Source organism: Artemia franciscana, chromosome 18, assembly GCF_032884065.1.
Source record: "Artemia franciscana chromosome 18, ASM3288406v1, whole genome shotgun sequence".
Classification (NCBI taxonomy): Eukaryota; Metazoa; Arthropoda; class Branchiopoda; order Anostraca; family Artemiidae; genus Artemia; species Artemia franciscana.
This window is the reverse complement of record NC_088880.1, coordinates 87,198-110,880: the sequence shown is the minus strand read 5'-3', so window position 1 is coordinate 110,880 and position 23,683 is coordinate 87,198. Positions and strand designations below refer to the sequence as shown.

The 23,683-nt window shown below is 33.5% G+C and overlaps 1 protein-coding gene across 2 annotated transcripts in view; it reads left to right on the top strand.

Moving 5' to 3' along the window:
- Nucleotides 1–20,630, top strand: part of LOC136038466 (atos homolog protein A-like) — a 93,740-nt gene extending 73,110 nt beyond the window's left edge. For both annotated transcript variants that reach the window (XM_065721532.1, XM_065721531.1), the window contains exons 9-11: nucleotides 445–942; nucleotides 3,029–3,264; nucleotides 13,871–20,630. In XM_065721532.1, coding sequence (XP_065577604.1) covers nucleotides 445–942; nucleotides 3,029–3,264; nucleotides 13,871–14,060 — 924 coding nt within the window. In that variant the 3' untranslated portion in view covers nucleotides 14,061–20,630. The remainder of the gene's footprint in view (nucleotides 1–444; nucleotides 943–3,028; nucleotides 3,265–13,870) is intronic.
- The last annotated feature ends 3,053 nt before the right edge of the window (nucleotides 20,631–23,683 follow it).

Sequence of the window (23,683 nt, the reverse complement as noted above, 5' to 3'; positions counted from 1 at the left end):
TATTGAGCCGGGTCGCTCCTTACTGCAGTTCGTTACCACGAACTGTTTGGAATAAAGCTCTTTTCTAATCAGTATTCGAAATTTTCATTAATCCCTCTGGAGCTTTTGAAGAAAAATGCTTTATAAGTTAAGCGCTTTTTGACTTCAAAAAACTTGTTCTCCTTCAATGAACATTTGAAATTTAAAGCATTGTTTTCTTAAGAACTGTTTAAATCCTCTTGCTCCACCTCGGGAACAGGTGTGCATATTTACAAATATTTACATTCGGAGGGAGTCATAATTGCTCCTACTGCTCTAAACCGTGTGCATACATGATGAGTTAGCTTTTAAGTTTTAAAATACTTACACTTTTTTTCTTTTATGTAGATCATAAAAGCAGTAAGCGTCTATGATTACTTAGCTTTAAGTTTTAAAATAGTTAAACTTTTTATTTTATTTTTATAGACCGTGAAAGCAGTTCCAAGTGCGCAAGATCGTGCCAAATTCCATGAATACCTCGATTCCTCTGCTTCTATGGTGTTCCACACATGGACTCCTCACAGTGGACTTCCTCTTACATCTAGTCTTGTACCCATGGTGCGTGAACCTCACTTTAATTTTGACAAATCTCTTGAAGTGATCACAGATAACAGATGTGCCAACGAATCGTCCGTTCCTATATCTCCTGTTGATGTTAATGCATCTCCGGTGCCTTATGAACCGTTTAGGAGAAGAAGAAGAGTTATAAGACATGCTTGGAGGCCGTCATTGGCCAGTACATCACTACTTGGAACCTTTGAAGAATCGATGTTGAATGGAAGGCTGGAGCCGACGGCTACCGTTGAGGGATTCAGGGCGGAGCTAGGAGCGTCGGGAGCGTTCTGCCCAGCACATAAAAAGTTTCCAGTCTCTGTTTTTTTCTACGCACTTACTAATGAATTGGATGGATCTTCTCCTTATTTGGTATGTCATTAACTAAGTTAAAAAAAAGTTAAGCCTCGTCTTTAGTGACATTAGCAATATGCCAGCTGCAGAACTGGATAGCCAATCATTGATTGGCTATCGATTAGTCAATCGATTGGATAGCCAATCATAGCCTTCGAAATTTTGAAGACTGTCAAATTCTATTGGTTCCAATTATAGCCGGTTGCCCAAAAATGGTCTGCCTCCAAAAAGTGTTGCTAATAGGTTGAGTGATGTAAACTAAGATAAGGTTTTAGTCTCTTACAGTCATATGAAATAGTACCTTGGACAGATAAAAATGGATCCTTCATTTTTATTATTATTTGAGAGGTGCAGCTATAATTTTCTTAATTTGATACATAATACAATTATCTAAATAGGTTAGAGTTAGAATTGTTAAAATTATCGTAAAGAAGTGCACAGTGGTATAAAATTTGAAAAGAATAGGACAATTTTGCGCATTTTATGAATATCAATCTTTCAGATAATTTTATAGATCCTCCCGTGGTGACTTAATAAAAACTGCTTGCAAACCCCTCATCGCTGAAGATAATTGTAGCCAAACAGCCGATTCTTACTTACAAGTCCCTCTCCCGTGATAGGCATCAAGTTCCCCGGAAACAAATAAACGGGTATGCCAAATAGCATAGTTGCAAACCCCTCATCGCTGAAGTTGACTGTAGCCTAACAGCAGATTATTACTTACAAGTCCTCTACATGTCTTACCACTGGAACCAAATTGGTTTTACCATCAAATACACCGGAAACAAATAATAGGTACACCAACTAGCAAAAGTTGCTAAACCCTACCAAAATAAATTTGGGTAGCCTATATGCTTTTTAAAATATTTAAAGATTTAATGCTAAAAGAAGTTTTAAAATATAGAAAAACAATAGTGATAAAATTGTAAATAATAACAAATCAGTAAAAAAAGGAATAAAAACATATTTTAATAATACAAACGATTGAATATTATTGAATATAAATGTAAATATAAAAATATTGTTTTTTTATCTAAACGTCGTTATGCAGGTTATATTCATATATCTATTGTAGACACGCTGTTAGATGTGTATACAATACACATAGATGTGTAAACACTGTTAGATGTTTTCCAGAGAAATTGCCAACGGATTGTTCTGGGTAAACGGCTGACTGACCGTATTTCAAACAGTAGGCTCTACGAAAAGTTTGGTTCAATACCGCTTTTCAGGGCTATAATGAGGAAAAGGTCGAAATGTCTATGGCATGTTCTGCGCAATATTAGATATCTATTGTATACTCGAACGTTACATGTGTAAATTCTACATTAAATTTTTCTAAATGAGAAAAATATCTAGTTATATAATGGATTTTATTTTACAAATACTTAAAATTACTAGCAAAAGTATGCTTATTCTGTGATTGGACCTAATTGGGGAGGGGATATGTATGGGATGGAGACATATCCCTCATTCTAAAAAAAAACAAATATTGCGTATGCGACTATCAATGGGAAAAGATGACCTTTATGTATTTAGGTTTTTTACTGATGTTATATTTATGTATTTATATATATTTATTATGTAAACTCTTTTTTAATCACATTTCTTGACTAGTGTTTGAATCTGTCCTTTTTGAAATCTCGAGATTTTTCTGTATAAGCTCTTATATTTACCACACTTTTCCTTTCCTTCCTCCCCTCCCCCTTTCACAAAAAAGAAATGCATAAGAATACTAACTATGGGGTAAATTCTCATATAAAGAAATTTTTTGGGTCTTACTTTTTAGTCTTTTAGTCCCATTTTTCCATCTTTCTTTTTTTAACTTCTTTACTTCCAGTAAGTTGTATTATTCTTCCTCCTTTTTTTACTTCCTTTCTTCCTTCTTTTTTTTACTCCCTTCCTTCCTTATGTTCAGTCTTTGTAATTTGTATTACTCTTCCTTCTTTTTAATCTTTTAATAATTTATTTAAGTCTTCCTAATTCTTTTACTCTCTTCCTTCTTTTGATCTTTTTGTCGCTTTTTAAAGTCTTCCCTTTTTTACTTCCTTCATTGTTATTAGTCTTTTAGAAATTAGTATTACTCTTCCTTCTTTTTTTACAGGGTCACATAAATTTAGGTGAAAAAGGTTATCAAGTTCCAAAAGAAGGAACAATCCAATTAACGCTTTTTAATCCGCAAGGGACAGTTGTTAAGATGTTTGTCATTCTCTACAATCTTAGTGAGATGTCACCGAACAGTCGAACGTTCTTGAGACAGAGAACTTACTATATGCCCCGATCTGCTGGAGAACATCATCAGGACGTTAGTAAATGGCTCAGATATCTTGTTCATTTGAGGTAATCCTCGGTTTTTACTTTTTTGCCCTAAAATTTTAATGTTCCGAAGATATTAAAATAAAATGAAAATTTTTAGAGGACATCATCTAGACGTTTTTAAATTGCTTAGATATCTTGTCCGTTTGTGACAACACTCCATTTTTGACCTTACCCCTAAAATTTTAATATTCAAAGGGGGAAAATATCATCAAGACGTTAGTAAGTGCCTCAGATATCTTGTTTGCTTGAGGTAATTTGCAGTTTTATTATTTTTTTCCCCAAAATTTTAATGTTCCTAGTATGTTATAATAAAATTTAAAATTTTAGAGAACATCATCAAGACGTTAGTAAATGGGATATCTTGTTCGCTTGAGGTAATTCTCGGTTTTCATTCTTTTTTTCACCTAAAACTTATTCTCGGGTTTTGCTTTTTTTCCTCGTTTTCCCTAAAAAGTTCCCTAAAGTCTTCTAATTTTTTTCCTTTGAAAGTTTATTAGTGTTTGATCGCTGTCCGAACAATAAGTATTAGATTACAATTTTCTTTCATTTTTGATTTAACTAACGTTACATATAATTTAATTAACATTTAGTAGTAGTAGTAGTGGTAGTAGAACAATTTTATTATAAATAAACATTTCTTAACCAATAGCACAACATAAGTGAAGCTTGCGAGGCTGTGCTAAATTCAAAGAAAATAAAGAGACAATATGGAGAATGAGACCATATACCGAAATAAAAAAAAACATAAACAATACACTACCTTGCGTGACCCCAAGACAACAACAACAAAAAATACATAAATATTATAAATGAATAACCTATGTAAAATTTATTTTAGTTAATCTTTTTCAAAAGTATACCTATAGAGCAACTCCACACGTAAATCAGACTTAAACTGGCCAAGGCTACCTATTTCCTTGATATCTATACTCAGTTTATTCCAAAGTTTTGAAGCTCTGTAAATAAGTGAAAAAGAAGACCTACTTGAAACTAATCGAGGAACCTCAGTATTACCTCGTATCCGAGTAATGTGGTGGTGAACATCAGACCTCTCACAAAATATTCCTGTAAAACAATCGGGAAGGCCATCTCTGTAATACTTATATATAAAAACCAATGTATAAAAATCACGTAATCCAGCAGCTGCAGGCATTATATTTAGCTCTCTATACACAGACCTCAAAGACTCCTGGTTCCCAACACCACAAAAATCTCGGATAGCATTATTCTGGATCACACAGATTGGACGAACTATCGAAGGGAAAGTACCAAGCCAAATCGACGAGCAATACAAAATGTAAGGGTGAATCAGAGAAAAGTATAACAATCGCAGAACATTTGGGGGGAAATATGTTTTAATTTGCGCATGATACCTGAGTTACGTGACAATATTTTTGAAACTGACTTCACATGATCTTTAAATGATAGGGTTTCATCAACATTGATTCCGAGGTATTTGGTGAATCTTGTTCGTTTAATAATTCCCCGCTCCGAAATCATTTCAGTAAACCAAGGGTAAAAATTCGGGGATCGAGAGAAAATAAAAAAAGTTTGACTTATCTCTATTCAGGTCAAGGTGGTTTATTTTAAGCCATGTACATGTCCGGCTCATTGCTGCATTTATCGTTGACATGAGCAGTTGTTCTGTAGGGGCAACACACACCAAGGTTGTATCATCAGCAAATAAGGGCATAGTAAGCTGGGTCTAACTCGGACCGTTGTCAACAAAGTCGTCAATTCTGGGCAGAGCTTTCACAACATGCGGTAGATCATTAATAAAAATTAAAAACAGAGTCGGACCCAGTACGGATCCTTGGGGAACCCCCCAATTGACAACATTTTTACTAGACAAAAATCGTTGTAAATTGACATACTGCTGTCTATTTTGAAGATAACTGCAAAGCAAACCCAATGTAGCACCCCTTAATCCATAAAATTCACATTTTTTTAATAAAATTCGATTGTCAACAGTGGCAAACGCCTTAATTAAGTCCAGAAATACACCAGCTACCCTAAGCTTTTTATCAAGAGCATCATTAATTATAGTAGTAATAAATGAAATCGCCATTTCTGTTGTTCTGCCCTTCCTGAAACCAAACTGATTTGGATGTAGAAGTTTATGACGCTCCAAATGCTCATAAATTCTAATATTAATATATTTTTCTAAAACTCGTGAAACAACAGGTAATAATGAAATTGGTCTATAATTCCCCAAATCATTCTTGTTACCACCCTTAAACACAGGAGTTATCCTTGCAATTTTAAGACAATTGGGGAATTTCCCTTGCTTAAAACAAGCATTAATAAGGGACGTTAATATATGTGAAATGCTTGGAAACGCGGCTTTTAAAACAAGAAGGTTAATGGAATCACTCCCAGCAGAAGAACTTTTCATCTCAAAGATAATCTTACGAACTTCATCATGAGTGACAGGTCTTAGATACATTGATACATCGACAGAAGTACCCATAAAAGTCTCAAGCGGAGGATCATTATCAGAAGCTACTGTAGTACGAGAAAATCGAACCCCCAACAGTTGCAAAATGTTCCGAAAGGGTATTACAAATTACATCAGGCTCATTCGATTTTAACCCATCACTTGTAGTAACTTCATCAGGCAGAACCGGATCTGTTGAAGATATAACACTTTTAATAATTTTCCAAGTTTTAGCTGGGTTACCACAAGCATCTTTAAATTTACACTCAAAATATTTTTTCTTCGCGTTTCTCAAAAGTTTATTAAGAGCGTTTCTATAATTTTTATAAACTCTTGTGCAAACTGGATCATTTTCATTCCTCATTGAATCCCTATATAACTGGTCTTTCTTATTTATGCACCGCAGAAGACTAGGTGACAACCACGGCTTTTTGGGCATCTTTTTCCTTGACCTTGTCCGATTCATTACACAAGTTTTACTCAAAATAGAGATCAATGTATCATTAAATCTCTGAAAACTTATATTTATATCATCTAGATTTTCAACTATATTATTCCAATCAACATTACAAATCTCTTGTTTAAACTTTTCTAAGTTACCCTGGTTGAGCACAGGTAACATACTCATTTTTGGTCTAGGACCTTGCTGCCTCGGGAAACAAACTTTAAAACTTGCCGAAATCCCAAAATGGTCAGAAACATCAGTAACAATAACCCCTGGATCTGAAAATTTAGAATTAGAAGAAATATTATCAAGTAGCTTTGCCGTTAAAGTGGTAACACGCGTACAAATATTAATAGTGGGAAATAAACTTATGACATGCAAAGCTGTAGGAAGTCCATAGGAGTATTCGAATTCATATCGTTAAGGTCAATATTAAAGTCCCCAAGCATGAAGAATGGGTGCGAACCAGTAGGTAGTTTATCCAACTGTTCCTCCAAAATATCCAAAAAGGCCGGTATAGATCCAGATGGTGGTCTATATAGTACAACAACATAAACATCTTTTGGCTTAAGCCTGAGCTGAAGGATAAGTGGCTCAAACAACATCTCGTGAAACAGCACTAGATCACTTCTTACCAAAACCTCGATATCGCTCCGTATATAAGCTCCAATACCTCCATGTTGACGAAATTGACGATTCCTATGATAAAATGTATACCCTGGAATATCCAAGAGAGCAGTTATGCTCATTTAGCCATGTTTCTGTGAGACCAATAACCTGAAAAATGGAAAGTTCTCATATCTCGCTTAAAAAATTAAAAGATGAATTCAAACCCTGGCAGTTAAGATGGAAAACTCTGAGATCTTCAGAATCACCACCACCACTCCCGGACCTCAAATAATCTTTAAATAGGTAGTTTGAATTACAAGAAACATATTGACCAGCAATCCCAATATCATAATTCTGGTGGAGCTGCTCCGTAAACATACTACCAAAATCCACAAATGAAGCTTCCAAATTTTAAAACGGCTGTTGCCTGGGGTGCGACGACCACCATCAACCATATTCATACAGTTTTACAACAAAGTAATATGGCCTCATCTCCACAACAGAGCAAAAAAGAAAAAAAAACAACTAAACAAGAACAAAATAGAATATACCAAACAACAAAAGAATGATACTTTCCATCTCGGAAAAAAAACAAACAAAAAAAGAAACAGGCCGTATTTGGTTTGCCCGTAACAAATCCATATACAAGTCACCAAATACAACGGCTACTAATTCCCACAATCACATAACCATAATTATCGTGACAAAATAGCAAGTTTTATTTTTTATTAATTTTTTTTTATTGATTTTTTCAGTAACAAATAAACACTCACTAATTTTAACAGCAGCAAACAAAATTAAGAATCCAACAAACTCTTAGCATTGTACCAAGGCACTTTAATAACACGGTTAACGTTATGGTAACGTTATGATTTTAATTAACGTTTAACGCTATATATTGTTTTGTGCTGAGTCACATCAAACATAAAGATGACAGATGTTACTGTGGATGATTCAACAAACTCTAAAAGGAAAAAAAATGAATGTGAATATTCAAGTTAAACTTCAAACAAACATGAATTTCCATAAAAAAGACAGAAGTTCCCCTTAGCCTTCTTGAGGCCAGAGTGTCATTTGCTCTATGCTAAAAACAAAACATGTTTAAAAAAGGGCTTTCATTTGTTATTTTAGTAATGAAAAATCAAAGAAATTTTTTTATTATTTGGAGTTTGTTTTTATTTAACTTTGTTTTTCAGATCATAACGAAATTCCGAAATAATTTTTTGAGAATAAATGCCCTTTTCCGCTGTTTAAACAAAAATTGTTAGCTAACAATTTTCACTAACAATTGTTTATGCCGTCAGAACAGAGACTCTATAGAGAGAAAGATGGGTTTATTAATATAAATAACAAAACAAAACAAGCAAATGGCCCGAAGCAAAAGCTTGTTTGGGCTTACAACCCCAATACACATACAAATAAAAATAATACAAAAAAGAAGAAGAAAATAAAAAAGAAAAGGAAAAGAAAAAAGAAAAGAAAAGAAGAAGAAAAAAAATCAATTACCCTGCATTTCAATCGATACGGAATTACACTTTAAAAAAGACAAAAGGAAAAGAAACTAAAACCACTTGACCAGTATCGCCCAAAACAAAACCAACATCTTGGCTCCACTTGAGGTCCACTCAACTATCAAAACCATAAATATTAAGGCAAAATAGCTTTAATTCCCACCGAAACTCAAGAAAATTATCCATGTTTCTCAAAGTCGTAGGTAAACAATTCCATGCATGGGGTCCTAGATGCCGAATCGAAAATTGAGATCTACGGGTAATAGCAAGCGGACGACGAATTATATCGGACTGTCTGGTAGAATGTGTATGAATATCACTTCCTAATTCAAACATACTTTTAAAACATATTGGTAAACAATTTTGAAAATATTTATATATAAACAGGCTTTGATAAAAAGTAATAAGTCCTGCTAAAGGCAAGATTTTGCAATCTATATACCTCTTTTGTACCGAGTCTTTAAAACCTATACCACATAACACTCGAAGCGCTTTATTCTGCAAAACTCGAATATGGTGGAGATGAGAAGGAAATGTACTACCCCAAACATTACAACAATATAGCAGATAAGGATGAATTAAGGAATAATACAGTGTTCTTAAACTATCTCTTGGGAAAATATACTGCAACTTTCTTAAAATGCCAACATTCCTAGCGAGTTTAAGACTAATGTAATCTATATGCTCTAATATTTATATACTAATACTAATATTTTCACTAATATATATACTAATATTTTCAGGTAATTTCTCTAACAAATCGAATTATTGTTGGAAAAAATTGTTTGAGAACTTTAAAGCGCAATATTCAAAACCTAGATCATGCAACAAATCAGAGTCCCTAGTTTCTATGCTTATGATTATAATACAGAATTCGGAACTGCTAATAATTCTTGGTAAAACTTTTGGGCAAATTGGAGACAAAACTTCACCCAACAAATTGGAGGCAAAATCGTGAAGTGGTTATTTTCACTTGACTAACACAGTTCTAACTTCTCATTCTCTTTTTTTTTTTTTTTTTTTTTTTTTTTTTTTTTTTTTTTTTTTTTTTTTTTTTTTTTGTACACTAGTGCTAGTTCCATTTCTTATAAGTTACCTATACTCTTTGGCTTACAGGTTTATTTCATAGCATCAAATACCCAGTTGATTGAATATCCAAAAAACTCAATCAAATAGGCAGGTTTTATTCTTTTGGGCGAAATTTTTCTCATGACGGAAAAATCAAACTACAATATATTCAAACTTGTCCGAGGTTTCCATATTCTGCCGTACGAAAGTGAGAATCAATATCTCATATGTTTAAGCATAAACGTCAGGCAATAACACGTTCTTTGATTTGTTCGAAATTCTTTGTTTTCTCTTAGTTTTTCTCTTCTGTTTTTCTCTTTGTTTTCTCTTTTCTCTTTGTTTTCGTTCTTGGATTTGTTCAAATTTCTTGGCTTCTCTTTTCTGTTTCTCTCTTTGTTTTCTTTTTTCTTTATTTTCGTTCTTTGATTTTTTCAAAATTCTTTGTTTTCTCTTTGCTTCTCTCTTCTGTTTCTCTCTGTGTTTTCTCTTTGTTTTTGTTCTTCGACTTTGTTCAAATTTCTTTGTTTTTCTCTTTGTTTTCTCTTTTTTGTTTTCGTTCTTTTATTTCTTTTTTCTGTCGTCCGACCGAAAAAATCATCCCTTCTGGGAAAAATTAAGAAACTCGTGTCACAACACATTTTTCTTGCCACATTTTCGTGGGCTTGCTTCACACCATTCTCATTTTATTAACTATACCCGCTCTATATATAATTTATTATGTATAATATTTATTAATTATTAACTATACCCCCCCTCAGACCTGTGTACAAGTAAGAGAAAGGGAGGACACTTAAGGTATTTGTTAGTTGTTGCTTTTTTCTCTAAACTACCTGTGCTTGGCATTAAAGAGATCAACCTGGATGTAATGCTCAGAAGAAATAAATTAAAAGTTAAGAAACTGGACCTCAATTAAATTTCTAGAAGGGGAATGCGCCTTGAATGTTTTCCTTGCATAATCTATACGTCTTTGTCTGCGTGAACGAAAAAGAAACCATGTTAAAACAGTAAGTAATAGTGAGGAAATGAGGCTCACCTGTAAAAAGTTAGCTCATATGCTCAGCTTATCATTGAGAACCCACCCACGATAGTGACTGAAAGAAAATTGGTATTTTTTAGGGGAATCAGGTCATATGAAAGATGGTCTCGGCTCCCAGCCATGAAATCTTATTATTTCACGAAATTCAGAGCACTTTTATTCGAATGATCAAATAAGTTTTTTCTATTCCCCCTCCTTCTCTCTCCAAAAAATCTAAATATGTACCTGAGTCTCTTTGTTTAATACTCAAATAAGATTGACAATCATGACAACAACAGAATCTAATTTTTAGTTAATGTACCCCACCCCGCCCTATAACCCCAATCTGAGGGGTAGAGCCACAAATGAAGATTGCAATGAGGGAAAAAGAGGGAAAACTGCTTAAATTGGTGAATTACCTTTTCACCTAATAAATTTTACAACCACATAATTGTTTAGATTCCAGAGAAAAGATCCCTCCAGAAACCCCGTTGACACGCCTCCACTCCTTTCCATAATCCCAATTTAAGGGGGTGGATGCACAAATGCTATGAGGTGATGGTCTCAAATCAGTGTGATAAAATAAATGAAGGTTCCAATGATGAAAGATAGTTGCAGTCATTTCATTCGTAAAATTCGCTGTCACACATTAATATTGACTTCTCATTAATATTTTTCATGTTTTAATACGAGCAATTAGTCTAAAGTTGATTTAATATTTGTAAAGAAATTAAAGCAATAGCCTTTTATAAAGTGGTGAGGAAAATTGAGAGGGATAATGCCCTGAAGTAGATTGACAAACATAATGGAGGCTCCGGCTACAATCCAATTTGTGTATTTGATAATGATTCGCAATTATATTTGCTGGCTCCAAGGAGATGAATGCAATTTTCAATTTGTAAAGTTTTTTATCATTATGCAGCTTTTTACTGGCAGTTTTTTTTTTTTTTTTTTTTTTTTTTTTTTTTTTTTTTTTTTTTTTTTTTTTTTTTTTTTTTTTTTTTTTTTTTTTTTTTACTTTGATGGTAAAGCCTCAAATATGCCATATGATATTTGTACATTTTTCCTGCGCACCATAATTACTTGAATATTATTGCATTTATTTAATCTTTTCTATTTAATTTTTAAGAAAAACAATTAGGAACAGATTATCTTTTTAAAGATATTTATCCTGGTTCTAGGTGTTTACCCCCTATTAATTACTCCTCAAAAATAATTGTAAAACAAACAGAAATTAAATTTTGCAAATTTGGCCTTTTGTTTCTATAGATAGATTATTCAAAGGTGCTTTTAAATTTTCATTATTTGCCAGTATAGAAACTGCTAACTTTGAGCTACTATTTGCGAATGTAGAAATTACTATACTATCAGGTTGACAACAACATCTAAAATGAATTTAATTGTTCAAATCTTGATGGGTTTAAAGGGGGGGGGGAATGGAGAGGATAGGGCTTCAAGTGAGTCTGATAAACGCAATGTATGCTTCATCAATGGCACATAGCTGCAGTCTTTAATTTGTAAAATGTGCCGTCATGGAATAGCGTTTTATAGCCCCAAAAATGGGGGGGGGGGCTAATTCCAAGGAATATGGCTTCAAGGGAATCTGATAAACAAAGTGTAGGTGATCCCAGGTACTTGCAGTCTTTTATTTGTAAAACGGATTTACCCAACAAAGCGGTGGATAAATTACGGGGGATATTGCTTAAAGGTGTCGTATAAAGATAATGTATTTTTCAACGATGGCAAATAGTTATAGTTTTTAGTTTATAAAATTTGCTGTCATGGTGTGAGTTTTCATAAGCTCCAACAAGGGGGGAGGGTAATGCAGAGGGGATTATACATAAAGGATGTCCACTAAACATAATATGTGTTTCAGTTATGCCAAATAGGTGTAGCCTTTAGTTCATAAAATATGTTGCCAAGGTGTGACTTTTCATAACCTCCAGCAAGAGGAAGGAGGAGGGATGCAGAGGGACTAGAGATGAATGATGTTTGATAAACATAATACAGGTTTCAGTTATGGCAAATCGGTGTAGTTTTTAGTTCATAAAATTTTTCACAGGGTGTAGATTTTCATTGATAAAATCAATTAATAATTACTTTGTTTTATGGTTGCCAGTATAGAAAGCTTTAATTATCACAACAACAAAATCTTATGTCAATTTGATATTACACTTACAAGGGGGTTATAGCCCTTATATTAATAGTAATAAATTTAATAGTAATAGCCCTTATTTTAGCGGTGGGATAAGTTTAGAGGGATAAGGTCTCAATGGAGTCGAATAAGCAACATAAAATTCAAGGTATTTTCGACGTAACACCTAAATTAGGTACTCTTTTCTTAGACAACACTGCTGTTCTATAACAAATTAATAGCCAAGTGAACAACTATAAACGTACACCCTCAAAAGACTTTGTATCCGACTCCGACCCGGCTTTGGCCACCTTTTGTAAGCAGTACGTACATTACATTTCCAGTTTCTATTGATCCGAAGTGTATCATCTATTGATGATATGATCCGAAGTATATATCTATTGGCTTATCAAGATGTAGCTTTCTTTTGAGGGTGTACGTATGATGATTTGTTCAGCCAAGTGAACAACTATAAACTCAACATTTTGTTTGCAATTAGAAGACACGGAAGGCTTTGCCTTCATTGGAAATTTGTCTTACTTCCGGGCAAGATTAAAGAAAGAAATCATCAAGACTTTGAATGATCTTTTTCAATGAACTCTCTCTGAAAATAAGCTTGTGAGAATTCCGAAAGTTCAGTTATTTTGTGAATGACACGAGAAGTTTTTATTTTTTTGTGTATAAATATGCTAGTTTAAATTATATATTTTAGCAATTCTACTGATGACGATCGCTGTATATGTGATCGAAATATCAGGGCTATCGTACCTGTTTTTTTTTTTTTTTTTTTTTTTTTTTTTTGTTTTTTTTTTTTTTTTTTTTTTTTTTTTTTTTTTTCACTGTCTAAATCAGAATTCAAGCTGTACTTCGTATTGTGTACAAAAAAAAAAACAGTTTTAGTTGTAATTATTTTTTTAAATGGTAAAAAACTGAACTGACCACTATATCCCCCCACCCCTAGATTCAAAAAATATCTTTTTGGCGTATTTTCATTGAAAATGCCTTTTATCTGTATTTTTATTGAAAAGAAATGACAAAACTTCCCGTCAGATTCCCCCCAACCCGTTTATTTCGAAAAATACATTTTTAAGGTATTTCATTGAAAAAATACTTTTTCTAGTATTTTCATTGAAAAAATTACAAATGTTCCCTATTCCTAGACTTTAAAAATACATTTTGACTCCTCCTATTTGAAAACTTAATTGTTATGAAATTCGAGTGGCGGTAGATAGTTGCGCACTTTGATTTTTACAGTTTTTTGTTGTGGCTTCTATAAGTAATTCTATAAGTAATTAGTAATAAGTATAATCGCTAACTGTAATAACTATAGTTATAATCACTATAAGTAATAATTAATTAATTCTATAATATAAATATAGTTCTGTAAGTAATTAGTTTATTTTTTAAGGTTTGCCAGTACCAAATCAGGTCGAATATTTTTGCATACGGATATCCGGCTTATTGTGATTCGGAGATCAGATGCGGACACTGCATATGGACATGGTTTGGAGGAGTGTTATGAGTGGAAGTCTTTTATAAGAGGGCCAACAAATCCAAGATTTTCACCGTCAGTGCTTACAGCTCGTTCAGCCTTCTAGAATAAGGGCATAACCTATTTAAGGGCATAACCCATTTTAAAACTGTGCTAACCTTGAATTCACACAGCTGCATTTTTGTGATGCAAGACGCCTGGCGTACATTGAATGCTACAAAAAATCTAGAATAGTTCTTATCAATTCTGTCTGTTCTATCCTCTAAAACACAATGAAAAACATGACACTTTGCCACAATTGCCACGTGGTCACGTAGTACTTTGACATAATTAAAGACTTGGCACCTTGCCACGTGGCCACGTGTCACTTTGACACAATTAAAGACGTGGCGCTAGATACTACGCACAGAGGCTTCAGGTCCCGCACTGTCCCCCTCCAAATCCTAAATTTTGTATATTTCTTATTCAACAGTCAAAAGAAAACTTCTGTTTTACTTTGTCTTTCATTGTCCTTCTCTCTCTCTAGGTTCTTTAATATTTTTGCCCCCCCCCCTTCTACTCTCAAAAAAAATTATGGGTCATTGCCTTGTAGAGAATATTTATTTCATTTTGTTTTGCAGCGGCTATTTTTAGGTGTTTTAGCGCAACCATTGAACAGTTATGATACTCGAACTTAGAGAAACGGATTCGGTTTTTTGGAAATTGCAAAAACGCAACTGTGCGAACCCAGAAAACTTAATTCAAAGCTGTAAATTGACCAAATATTTCAACCTCGTGTGAAATGAATATTCGCAATCACGCTTATAGGTCAAATCTATCGCGAAACAATTGCCAAAAACTATTTGCAACGTTGTGTTAAAGGGGAGATCAACCAGTGAATTTCGCACTTTTTTAAAAGTATTAAAATTATAGCTAGTTTTTGTTTTTGTATTTTTTTGGGGGGTGGTATAATTTTTTTTGGGGGGGGCATATTTTTGTGGCTGAGGGGACACTTTTCCTGGGTGCAGAAATTTCAGGGGCGCAAAATTCAAAGTGACTAATCTAACGGTTACTAACAATTTTGTGATCTTAGATATTTCATTTTTATTAAAATAAAAGTGGGGGGCGCAGTAAATAAGTGAAAACAATTAGTAAATGATTAATTATTTAGATAGAAAATTGAAAATTAAATAATGATAACTGAATTATAATAGTTCAAAAAATTGAATTAAGAAATAATAATAATCAAATTATTAAATCAAAATAATTAAAAAATAAATCTCCAATTAATAATAATAAATTGAAAATATGTTGTGGAAGACAGGGGGGCGGGGGGGGGCTAATTTATATTTTATCTTGGGCGCAATAAAAGCCAGAACCGACACTGATCAAATCATAATTTTCGACCTTTAGGCGTGAAAGGGAAGAAATAGCTAGTGTTTTTGAAATACGCGTGAACAGTTCTTGTCATTTTTGTGGTTGTCTCTATTTTCTTCTTTTCTTGAGTCATATCAATTGAATCCTAAAACGTATAAGTTTACTTAGAAAGACATGGGTGATTTCATAACTAGAGACAACTAAAATGAATTTTCAGGGCTAGGGGCGTAACTCCTCTTTCCTTATGATGTCTCACTCTTAATCAAAGTTTTCTTCAAGGATGGAAGAGATGCGAAATTATGATAAATTTTTCCACATAAATTTGACCAATATGCAATAATTGGGATTAATTATGATTTTCTGATAGACTTTTCGTGAAAGAACTAATTTCTGCTATGGGGTTTGTTTTTCTTTAAACCACTTTTCTTAATAAGAAACCTTTTATTTCCTATGAGCATTACTAGAAATTCATTTCGAGGAGCTTGTTTTATTTCTGTAACAGGGCTAATTTTGGTAAAGAAGAATACGGCATTTGACCTTACAGTACCTACCGGCAGTGCTGATCTCTGTTTCTCGGCCCTTCAGCCAAGAAGTGCAATGGGGGGCTGGGGCCCAAACGTCCTGTGCTTTCGCACACCCTTCCAGTTTACCTTCCCAAGATTTCTCCAGCTACCCATTTAGAGTTGGGTCAACTCTGGCCGAGATTACAGAGTCACGCCACTGATCTCTGTCCCAAACTAAAAAATGGGTACTCTAGGATTCGAACCTTCGCCCTACTGGACAAAGGATCCTAAATCCAGCGTACCAAATCACCCGACTAGGACGACTCAGGGATAATTTACTCCATCCTATTATTATATTCTTAACAATTTCCCCCAGATTTTAACTTCCATGCATGTGGTTTACTTCAGTCTTGAGGTTTGTTGTTTGAGTGATTCTCTTGTAAGAGAAAAGGTTTTATCCACCCAGAGTATGTTTTAACAATAGTACGTATAATTTTTAAGGTGAGAGCAGTTCATGCTGTTGGATTCTACTGTCGTCGATTTTCAGTTAGATATGGGGGGGGGAATTCACTGCGACATTTCTTTAAAGATTTCAGTAAAATTCGTAAATCAAAACATCTAGCTTAAGACACTAGTAAAAATCTATGGAATAAAATCTCAAAACTTTTTATTTGGTTTGACTGAAATTGACTTTTGACGGGATGTATTTGATTCTTTCAATCGATTCTTTCTGTTCTTTTTATTGATTTTTGACCTGGATTTTTTTTTATTTTACCTGGAAATTTTCGTTTCATTTTTACAGCCTACCTGTCCACTCTTCCTCTTGAATTGATTTTACTCCTACCAGAAACACTGGCTAATTACAAATAAGTGTCTTAATTAGATGATTATAACGAAAATTATCTCTTTTTGCAGACACCCGTGCAGAAATGAAACCTTCGAGATCCCTCCCCCCTATTCCTTCTTGAAATCATTAAGTTTTAAGGCTTCCAATATATTTCTATTTAATTCTCCTTTCTTTTTCTTCTTTTGTTATTCTTATTACTTATTTTTTTGATGGCTTTTGAAATTCCTCCGTAATGTCTCTCCTTCTCGAACGGACCTCCGCCTTCTGTCTCCTTCCCTTCCCCTCCTCTAAAAGACATCTCCGCTTGTGTGCCTGTCTTTTGCCTTGTAGCCTGTTTTAATGGTTAAACCTATGATCAAGGTCGTATTCAGGGGTCAGGGGGTTTGACCCTCTCCCCCCAAAAAAAGTATGTCTGACTCACAAAAAGCGTAACAAAAATGAATATAAACAAATCTTTGGTGCGTTTAAAAAAAAATTTTGAGCCTTCCCTTGAAAACAAATCCTTTGTAAAATTCTCCCAGATAAAAATCCTGGATACGGCCCTGTCTATGATACTTCTCGTCTTTCAACTAATTATTTTTGTTAAAGAGTTTTAATTTAGTATTAATTATGTTTTAGAGTGAATTAGGCAAATAATGGATTGGAATATTAATTCTTTTTTATGAAGGGGCAAGCAGACGTAGTATTTTTACAAAAAAGAAGTTGCTTTATTCCCCGAATAGCGCGCTCACATCTGCGCTCAAAGATTGAATTAAAATATCGGTCGAGGTTCCAAAAGAAATCTCTGGCTAAAATTATACATCAGGCATTTTATTACATGAATGATTATTACATGAAAGAAATTACATGATTTAATTTGATTAAATTACAACTAATTAAATTCTTACATGAAAGATTCTATGTCTGTTCAGATTTTTAGAGCAAACGACCGCATTCTGAACAAATATACTTGATTTTTAAAATATCTAGTATTTTGGACTTCTAATATTTAGTTAAATTTTACTTTAAATCTAAATTAATTTAAATAAATTTAAATTAAATAATTAGAACTTAGTATTTTAAATCTTGATAATATTTTGTAAAGACAGTTTGGTCGTAAAAGTGAGCTCATTATGGATTTTTAGACATTCTAAATGTTTTGTGTGCGAGCTGATTCTTCAAACCTTCAGTCACCTGTCTTCACTACCTAACTTAAAATGGCAAAGAACGTTTGTCTCGACGGAGGTCATCTACTTCCTATTTGTTATTGCGTTGTTTTTTTGTTTTTTTTTGTTTTTTTTTCGAAAGCGATGTCACCTTCCACCTGAGGCAATGCTGCTAGCTGAGGCAATGTAAATTCAAGACCCAAAAATTATATTAGTAAGAATTTTGCTTGTGTAGCCAGGTTTCCCAACAAAAACTGTACCCGCTACGAGTATAAAAGGGTACCTGGTACAGTGAAATAGCAAATATAAAAAACCCGTTTAGATAGCAAAGAATGTTTGTCTCGAAGGAGGTTATCTACTTCCTATTTGTTATTGCGCTGTTTTTTTTGTTTTGTTTTTTTTTTCGAAAGCGATGTGACCTTCCACCTGAGGCAATGCTGCTAGCTGAGGCAATGCTGCTAGCTGAGGCAATGTAAATTCAAGACCCAAAAATTATATTAGTAAGAATTTCGCTTGTGTATCCAGGTTTCCCAACAAAAACGGTACCCGCTACGAGTATAAAAGGGTACCCGGTACAGTGAAATAGCAAAAATAAAAAACCCGTTTAAATAGCAAAGAATGTTTGTCTCGAAAAAGGTTATCTACTTCCTATATGTTATTGCGCTGTTTTTTTGTTTTTTTTTTCGAAAGCGATGTAACCTTCCACCTGAGGCAATGCTGCTACCTGATGCAATGTAAATTCAAGACCCAAAAATTATATTAGTAAGAATTTCGCTTGTGTAGCCAGGTTTCCCAACAAAAACGGTACCCGCTACGAGTATAAAAGGGTACCTGGTACAGTGAAATAGCAAAAATAAAAATCCAGTTAAATAGCAAAGAATGTTTGTCTCGAAGGAGGTTATCTACCTCCTATTTGTTATTGCGCTGTTTTTTTTTTGTTTTTTTTTCGAAAGCGATGTGACCTTCCACCTGAGGCAATGCTGCTAGCTGAGGCAATGTAAATTCAAGACCCAAAAATTATATTAGTAAGAATTTCGCTTGTGTGGCCAGGTTTCCCAACAAAAACGGTACCCGCTACGAGTATAAAAGGGTACCCGGTACAGTGAAATAGCAAAAATAAAAAACCCGTTTAAATAACAAAGAATGTTTGTCTCGAAGGAGGTTATCTACTTCCTATTTGTTATTGCGCTTTTTTTTTTCGAAAGCGATGTGACGTTCCACCTGAGGCAATGTAAATTCAAGACCCAAAATTATATTAGTAAGAATTTCGCTTGTGTAGCCAGGTTTCCCAACAAAAACGGTACCCGCTACGAGTATAAAAGGGTACCCGGTAAAGTGAAATAGCAAAAATAAAAACCCGTTTAAATAGCAAAGAATGTTTGTCTCGAAGGAGGTTATCTACTTCCTATTTGTTATTGCGCTGTTTTTTTCGAAAGCGACGTCACGTTCCACCTGAGGCAATGTAACCATAAATTCAAGACCCAAAAATTATATTAGTAAGAATTTCGCTTGTGTAGCCAGGTTCCCAACGAAACGGCACCCGCTACGAGTATAAAAGGGTACCCGGTAAAGTGAAATAGCAAAAATAAAAAATCGTTAAAATAGCAAAGAACGTTTGTCTCGAAGGAGGTTTTCTATTTTATATTGCGTTGCTTTTTTTTCGAAAGCGATGTCACCTTTCATCTTAGGCAATGTTGCTAGCTGAGCCAATGTAACCATAAATTCAAGACTTAAAACTTATCTTAGTAAAAGTTTCGCTTGTGTAGCCAGGTTCCCCAACAAAAACGGTACCCACTACCCGTAAAAAAGGGTACCCGGTAAAGTAAAATAGCAAAAATAAAAACTCATTTAATTAGCAAAGAACATTTTTCGAAAGAGGTTATCTACTCTATTTGTTATTGTCTTGTTGTTTTTTTCTTATCCAATCAAAATAGCTCCTTCTCTATTCCTTGCCCTTAATGTAGTTTCCACTGTCTTAGCCAGATGCATTTTATAAATTATATTTGAAGTCACCTTTTCTTTTGTTAAATTTCTATTTTTAAAGCATTAGTTATTTTTATTAGTTAATAATTTTACTCAGATATCTAAGCCCAGTTAAACACGGTAAATTCTAATGCGGAAAATATATTGTATATATATATTTTTAAGTGAGAAGAGTTGTCTTTGTCTTTTATTATTGCGCTGCTTGATTATGTATTAGAAAGTTGGCTTCGTTCACTAATAATTTCATTCTTTTTTAATATGCCTTGATTGATTCGAGTTGAGATTTCTTTATATCACCTTTTAAATTACTTGTTTTTATCTTTCTTTTTAAAGCTAGACTCTGACAATATAGAAATTTCACCTGTGTAGCCAGGTTCCCCAACAAAAAAGGTTCTACGAGTATAAAAGGGTAACCGGTTAAGTGTCTTCCGATCCGCCAATATTCGGTCCAGTTAACTTATGAACTTTTTTGGAAAATTTTGCTGGCAAAAATTTCATTTTAAATTTGTAAAATTTTCGTAGAAAAATACCGAAAAAGGGGGACTTGTATTCCTTATTGAAACTTTTGAGGATTTTTCTTCGAACCTAACATAGCAGCTGATATCTACATTGGAAAAGTTTGGTAAAATTTACCGTGTTTTGTCAGAATTTAGTTTTATCGTTATCAAATTTTCCACAAGTAACGTTGCCGACTCATAATCCATATCGTTTTGTTTTGATTGCGTCTTTGTTGCGTGTCGTATTAGTGTAGACTTAATTTTCGTGCTTCTTTTGCGAATATTATTTTATGACGTGAAATTATACGATATATATCAGCGATAAATAAATTTTTACAAAATTCGTCTCTTCTATGTCTTTGTCTTAGTGATAAATTGGTTTTCGAATTTTCTCTCTCTAGTTACGTATTTATCTCTAAAGGATTATTTTACATAATAAGTTTATCAGCGATAAAATCATAGATAAGCAATAACGTTATATAACTTACCCCGATATGTATCAGCGAAAAATAGATTTTAACAAAATTTGGCTCTTCTATGTGGTTGTCCTAGTGATAAACTGGTTTTTGATTTTTTAGTCTAGTTACCGAACCTATGGATTTGCGAATCGAATTTCACATAATAAGTTTCACGGTATTGTTACCGATCATGTTTTATAACTAGAGGTTCACTTCAGTCACGCATGGATGAAGGAGAACTTCATGGTATCTCTTTGTTGGTAACTTTTAAGGGCAAAAACTGGTGCTAGTGTTGATATAAAAAGGCATCAGCGTCATCTGGAGTCTGGTCTTTCTTGGCTTTTTTTAGCTTCACAATTTGTGTTTTCGTTTTCAGAAACTGTGATTAGACTAATTTCGCCAAGTGGACTAATTATACTTATTTTGCCTTATTACTACAAAATTATTATTATTTATTTATTTATATTATATTTATTATTATTATATTATTTATATTATATTTATTATTTTTATTTATTTATAATTATTATTATTACAAAATGCCAAGAGACGTCACATGCAAGATGGTATTAATCGCTATAGTCACTTTATACTCTTAAGGTTTATCTTTTTGTCACAGCTCTTTATGAATTGTTTTCATTTTTAGATGTTCTAAAAAACTTTTTAATTCCTCCACACCATAATTCCATACTTAATTTTTGGGGAGGTGATTTAAAATTTACAATAGAATTAGAAGAGGATAATAAACTTCCTTTTCTGGATGTTCTTCTTTTAAAAAATGAAAATAGTCTGGATTTTAAGATTTACAGAAAACCTACTAACAATAACAGATTTTTGTCGTTTTTCTCCGGTCATGCTCACCAAGTAAAAATTGGTTTAATCATATCCTTAACTGACAGCATTTTAGAATTTGCTCTCAAAAATTCATTGGGGGGGAATTATTGTTGTTAAAAGAGATTTTAATAAGTAACCATTATCCGGGTTGGTTAAATGACCAGACTTTTTCAAAAAGAAGGGAAAAAATTCTAGAATGTTCTGACGATATTCTGGAAACAACAGAAAAGAAAGATATTTTTTGTTCTCTACCATATGTTCCAGGTTTATTATATATTGAGTGAAAAACTTAAAAGAATTTTACAAAACAATGGCTTAAAGGTAGCTTTAAGACGTAGTAATACTTTGGCTAGTTTTAAATTCTGGAAAGGATCGGACTTCCGTAGAGCAACTAAGTGGGGTTTATAAAATCCCGTGTACTTGTGGAAGCTCTTATGTGGGACGTACTCACCAGAATTTAAAAATGAAATTGCTACAACATTCTAATGCATCGTCTTTAAAGCAAAATTGCAAACCTGAAGATTTCACGTCGGCCCTCTCGGAACATATCTTTAATTATCCAAATCATTTTATTTTGTTTCAAAATGTTTCTTTGATTCCTAGGGACCAAGGTTTAAAGCAAATTTTCAGGGAAACAATCGAAATTAAAAACATTTTATTCAAGAATAATTCCATAAACAGAGATACAGGTGAATTTGGATTGAACTCAATTTATGATAATTTACTGAGGTAAAATAAAGTAAATATCACCTCACCTAAGAGCTATGGCCTCTGTCCACGTAATATGTCAGATAATTCTAATGAACCGGAACCGAAAAGGTCAAAGAGATTTTCCTCCGCTGTTGCATTGAAAAAAATAACAGCAATAAACTATATGTAATTGGTTTATTAGGTATAAATTTTGTTCATTTTTATTCATGTCTTTTAGTTTTACTGCTGATGATGAACACTGTATATGTGTTCGAACTATCCAGTTAAATAATTTTATATCTATTCACTGTCAATAAAAAGGTTTCATCCCTATTTTGAACTGTTTTACCTTCGATAAGAAGATAAGTGTGCAAACCAAAAATTAGAATATCGGAAGTTACAGTGATGACAGTTGTCAAGTATGGCTCTAGTTGTCATTTGTCAAATATGGCTCAGGTACGTTTTCTAGGCGTATTGATCACCGTACGGATTGATGTCTGCCTAGGGTTATTTGGGTACGCTGCTGAATGACCGTATTTGAAGCAGAATGCTGCATGGTAAGTTTGGTTCAGTCCCACTTTCCAAGGGTATAAGATAAGATAATATTTATTTTCAAAAGACTATTACAAACTCTATAGAGCCAAATTCGCTTTATATGTCAGTAAAAGCTAAGAAAAAAAATTCAAAACAGTACATTAAGTCAAACACTTAAAATTAAAAGGAATTAAAAAAGCAAAATCATCAAAGATAAAGTGCAAATCAGTAAACTTAACACTTAAATTACAAAAACATTGCAGTAAATCAAAAAAGAATAAAAACGGCCATAGAGGAAAAGGGGAATTTGGCAAGTACATAATCACGAATTGTTATTAAGGTGTTCCAGAATAAAGGGGATAAAACTTTTACGAAACCTTTCTGTAACAGCATGGATAGGAGAGTAAGTTGGGATTGCTAAGGAGGCTGACCGGGGGAGTCGGAGTCTAATGGGATTGTGAAAATCAGGGATTAAGCCCTCAGTACGGGGATTGGAAATGACTGATTTAGCGAAAAGCAGGCAAATTTTTCCCTCCTTTCTTTTAAGGTGGTAATGCGTGCAGCTTTAAGGAGGAAGGAGTATGGAATTTTGCCTTCTTTGTAAATGATCCTGAGAGAACGCTTTTGGACCGACTCGATTTTGTCACTAAGTTCATTTGAAAGTTGCGAATGCCAGACCGGACATGTATATTCCAGTAACGGCCTGATAAAGGATAAGTAAACACGGAGGGAATGTATCTTAGGACAATTAAATTTGTTTAGAAGCTTAAAAATGGATAGTGAAACATTTGCTTGTTTAACAATGTTGGAAACATGTGTGTCCCACTTAAGATCATTAGAAATTGTGACACCAAGAAGCTTAACATGTTTCACTAGCATTTC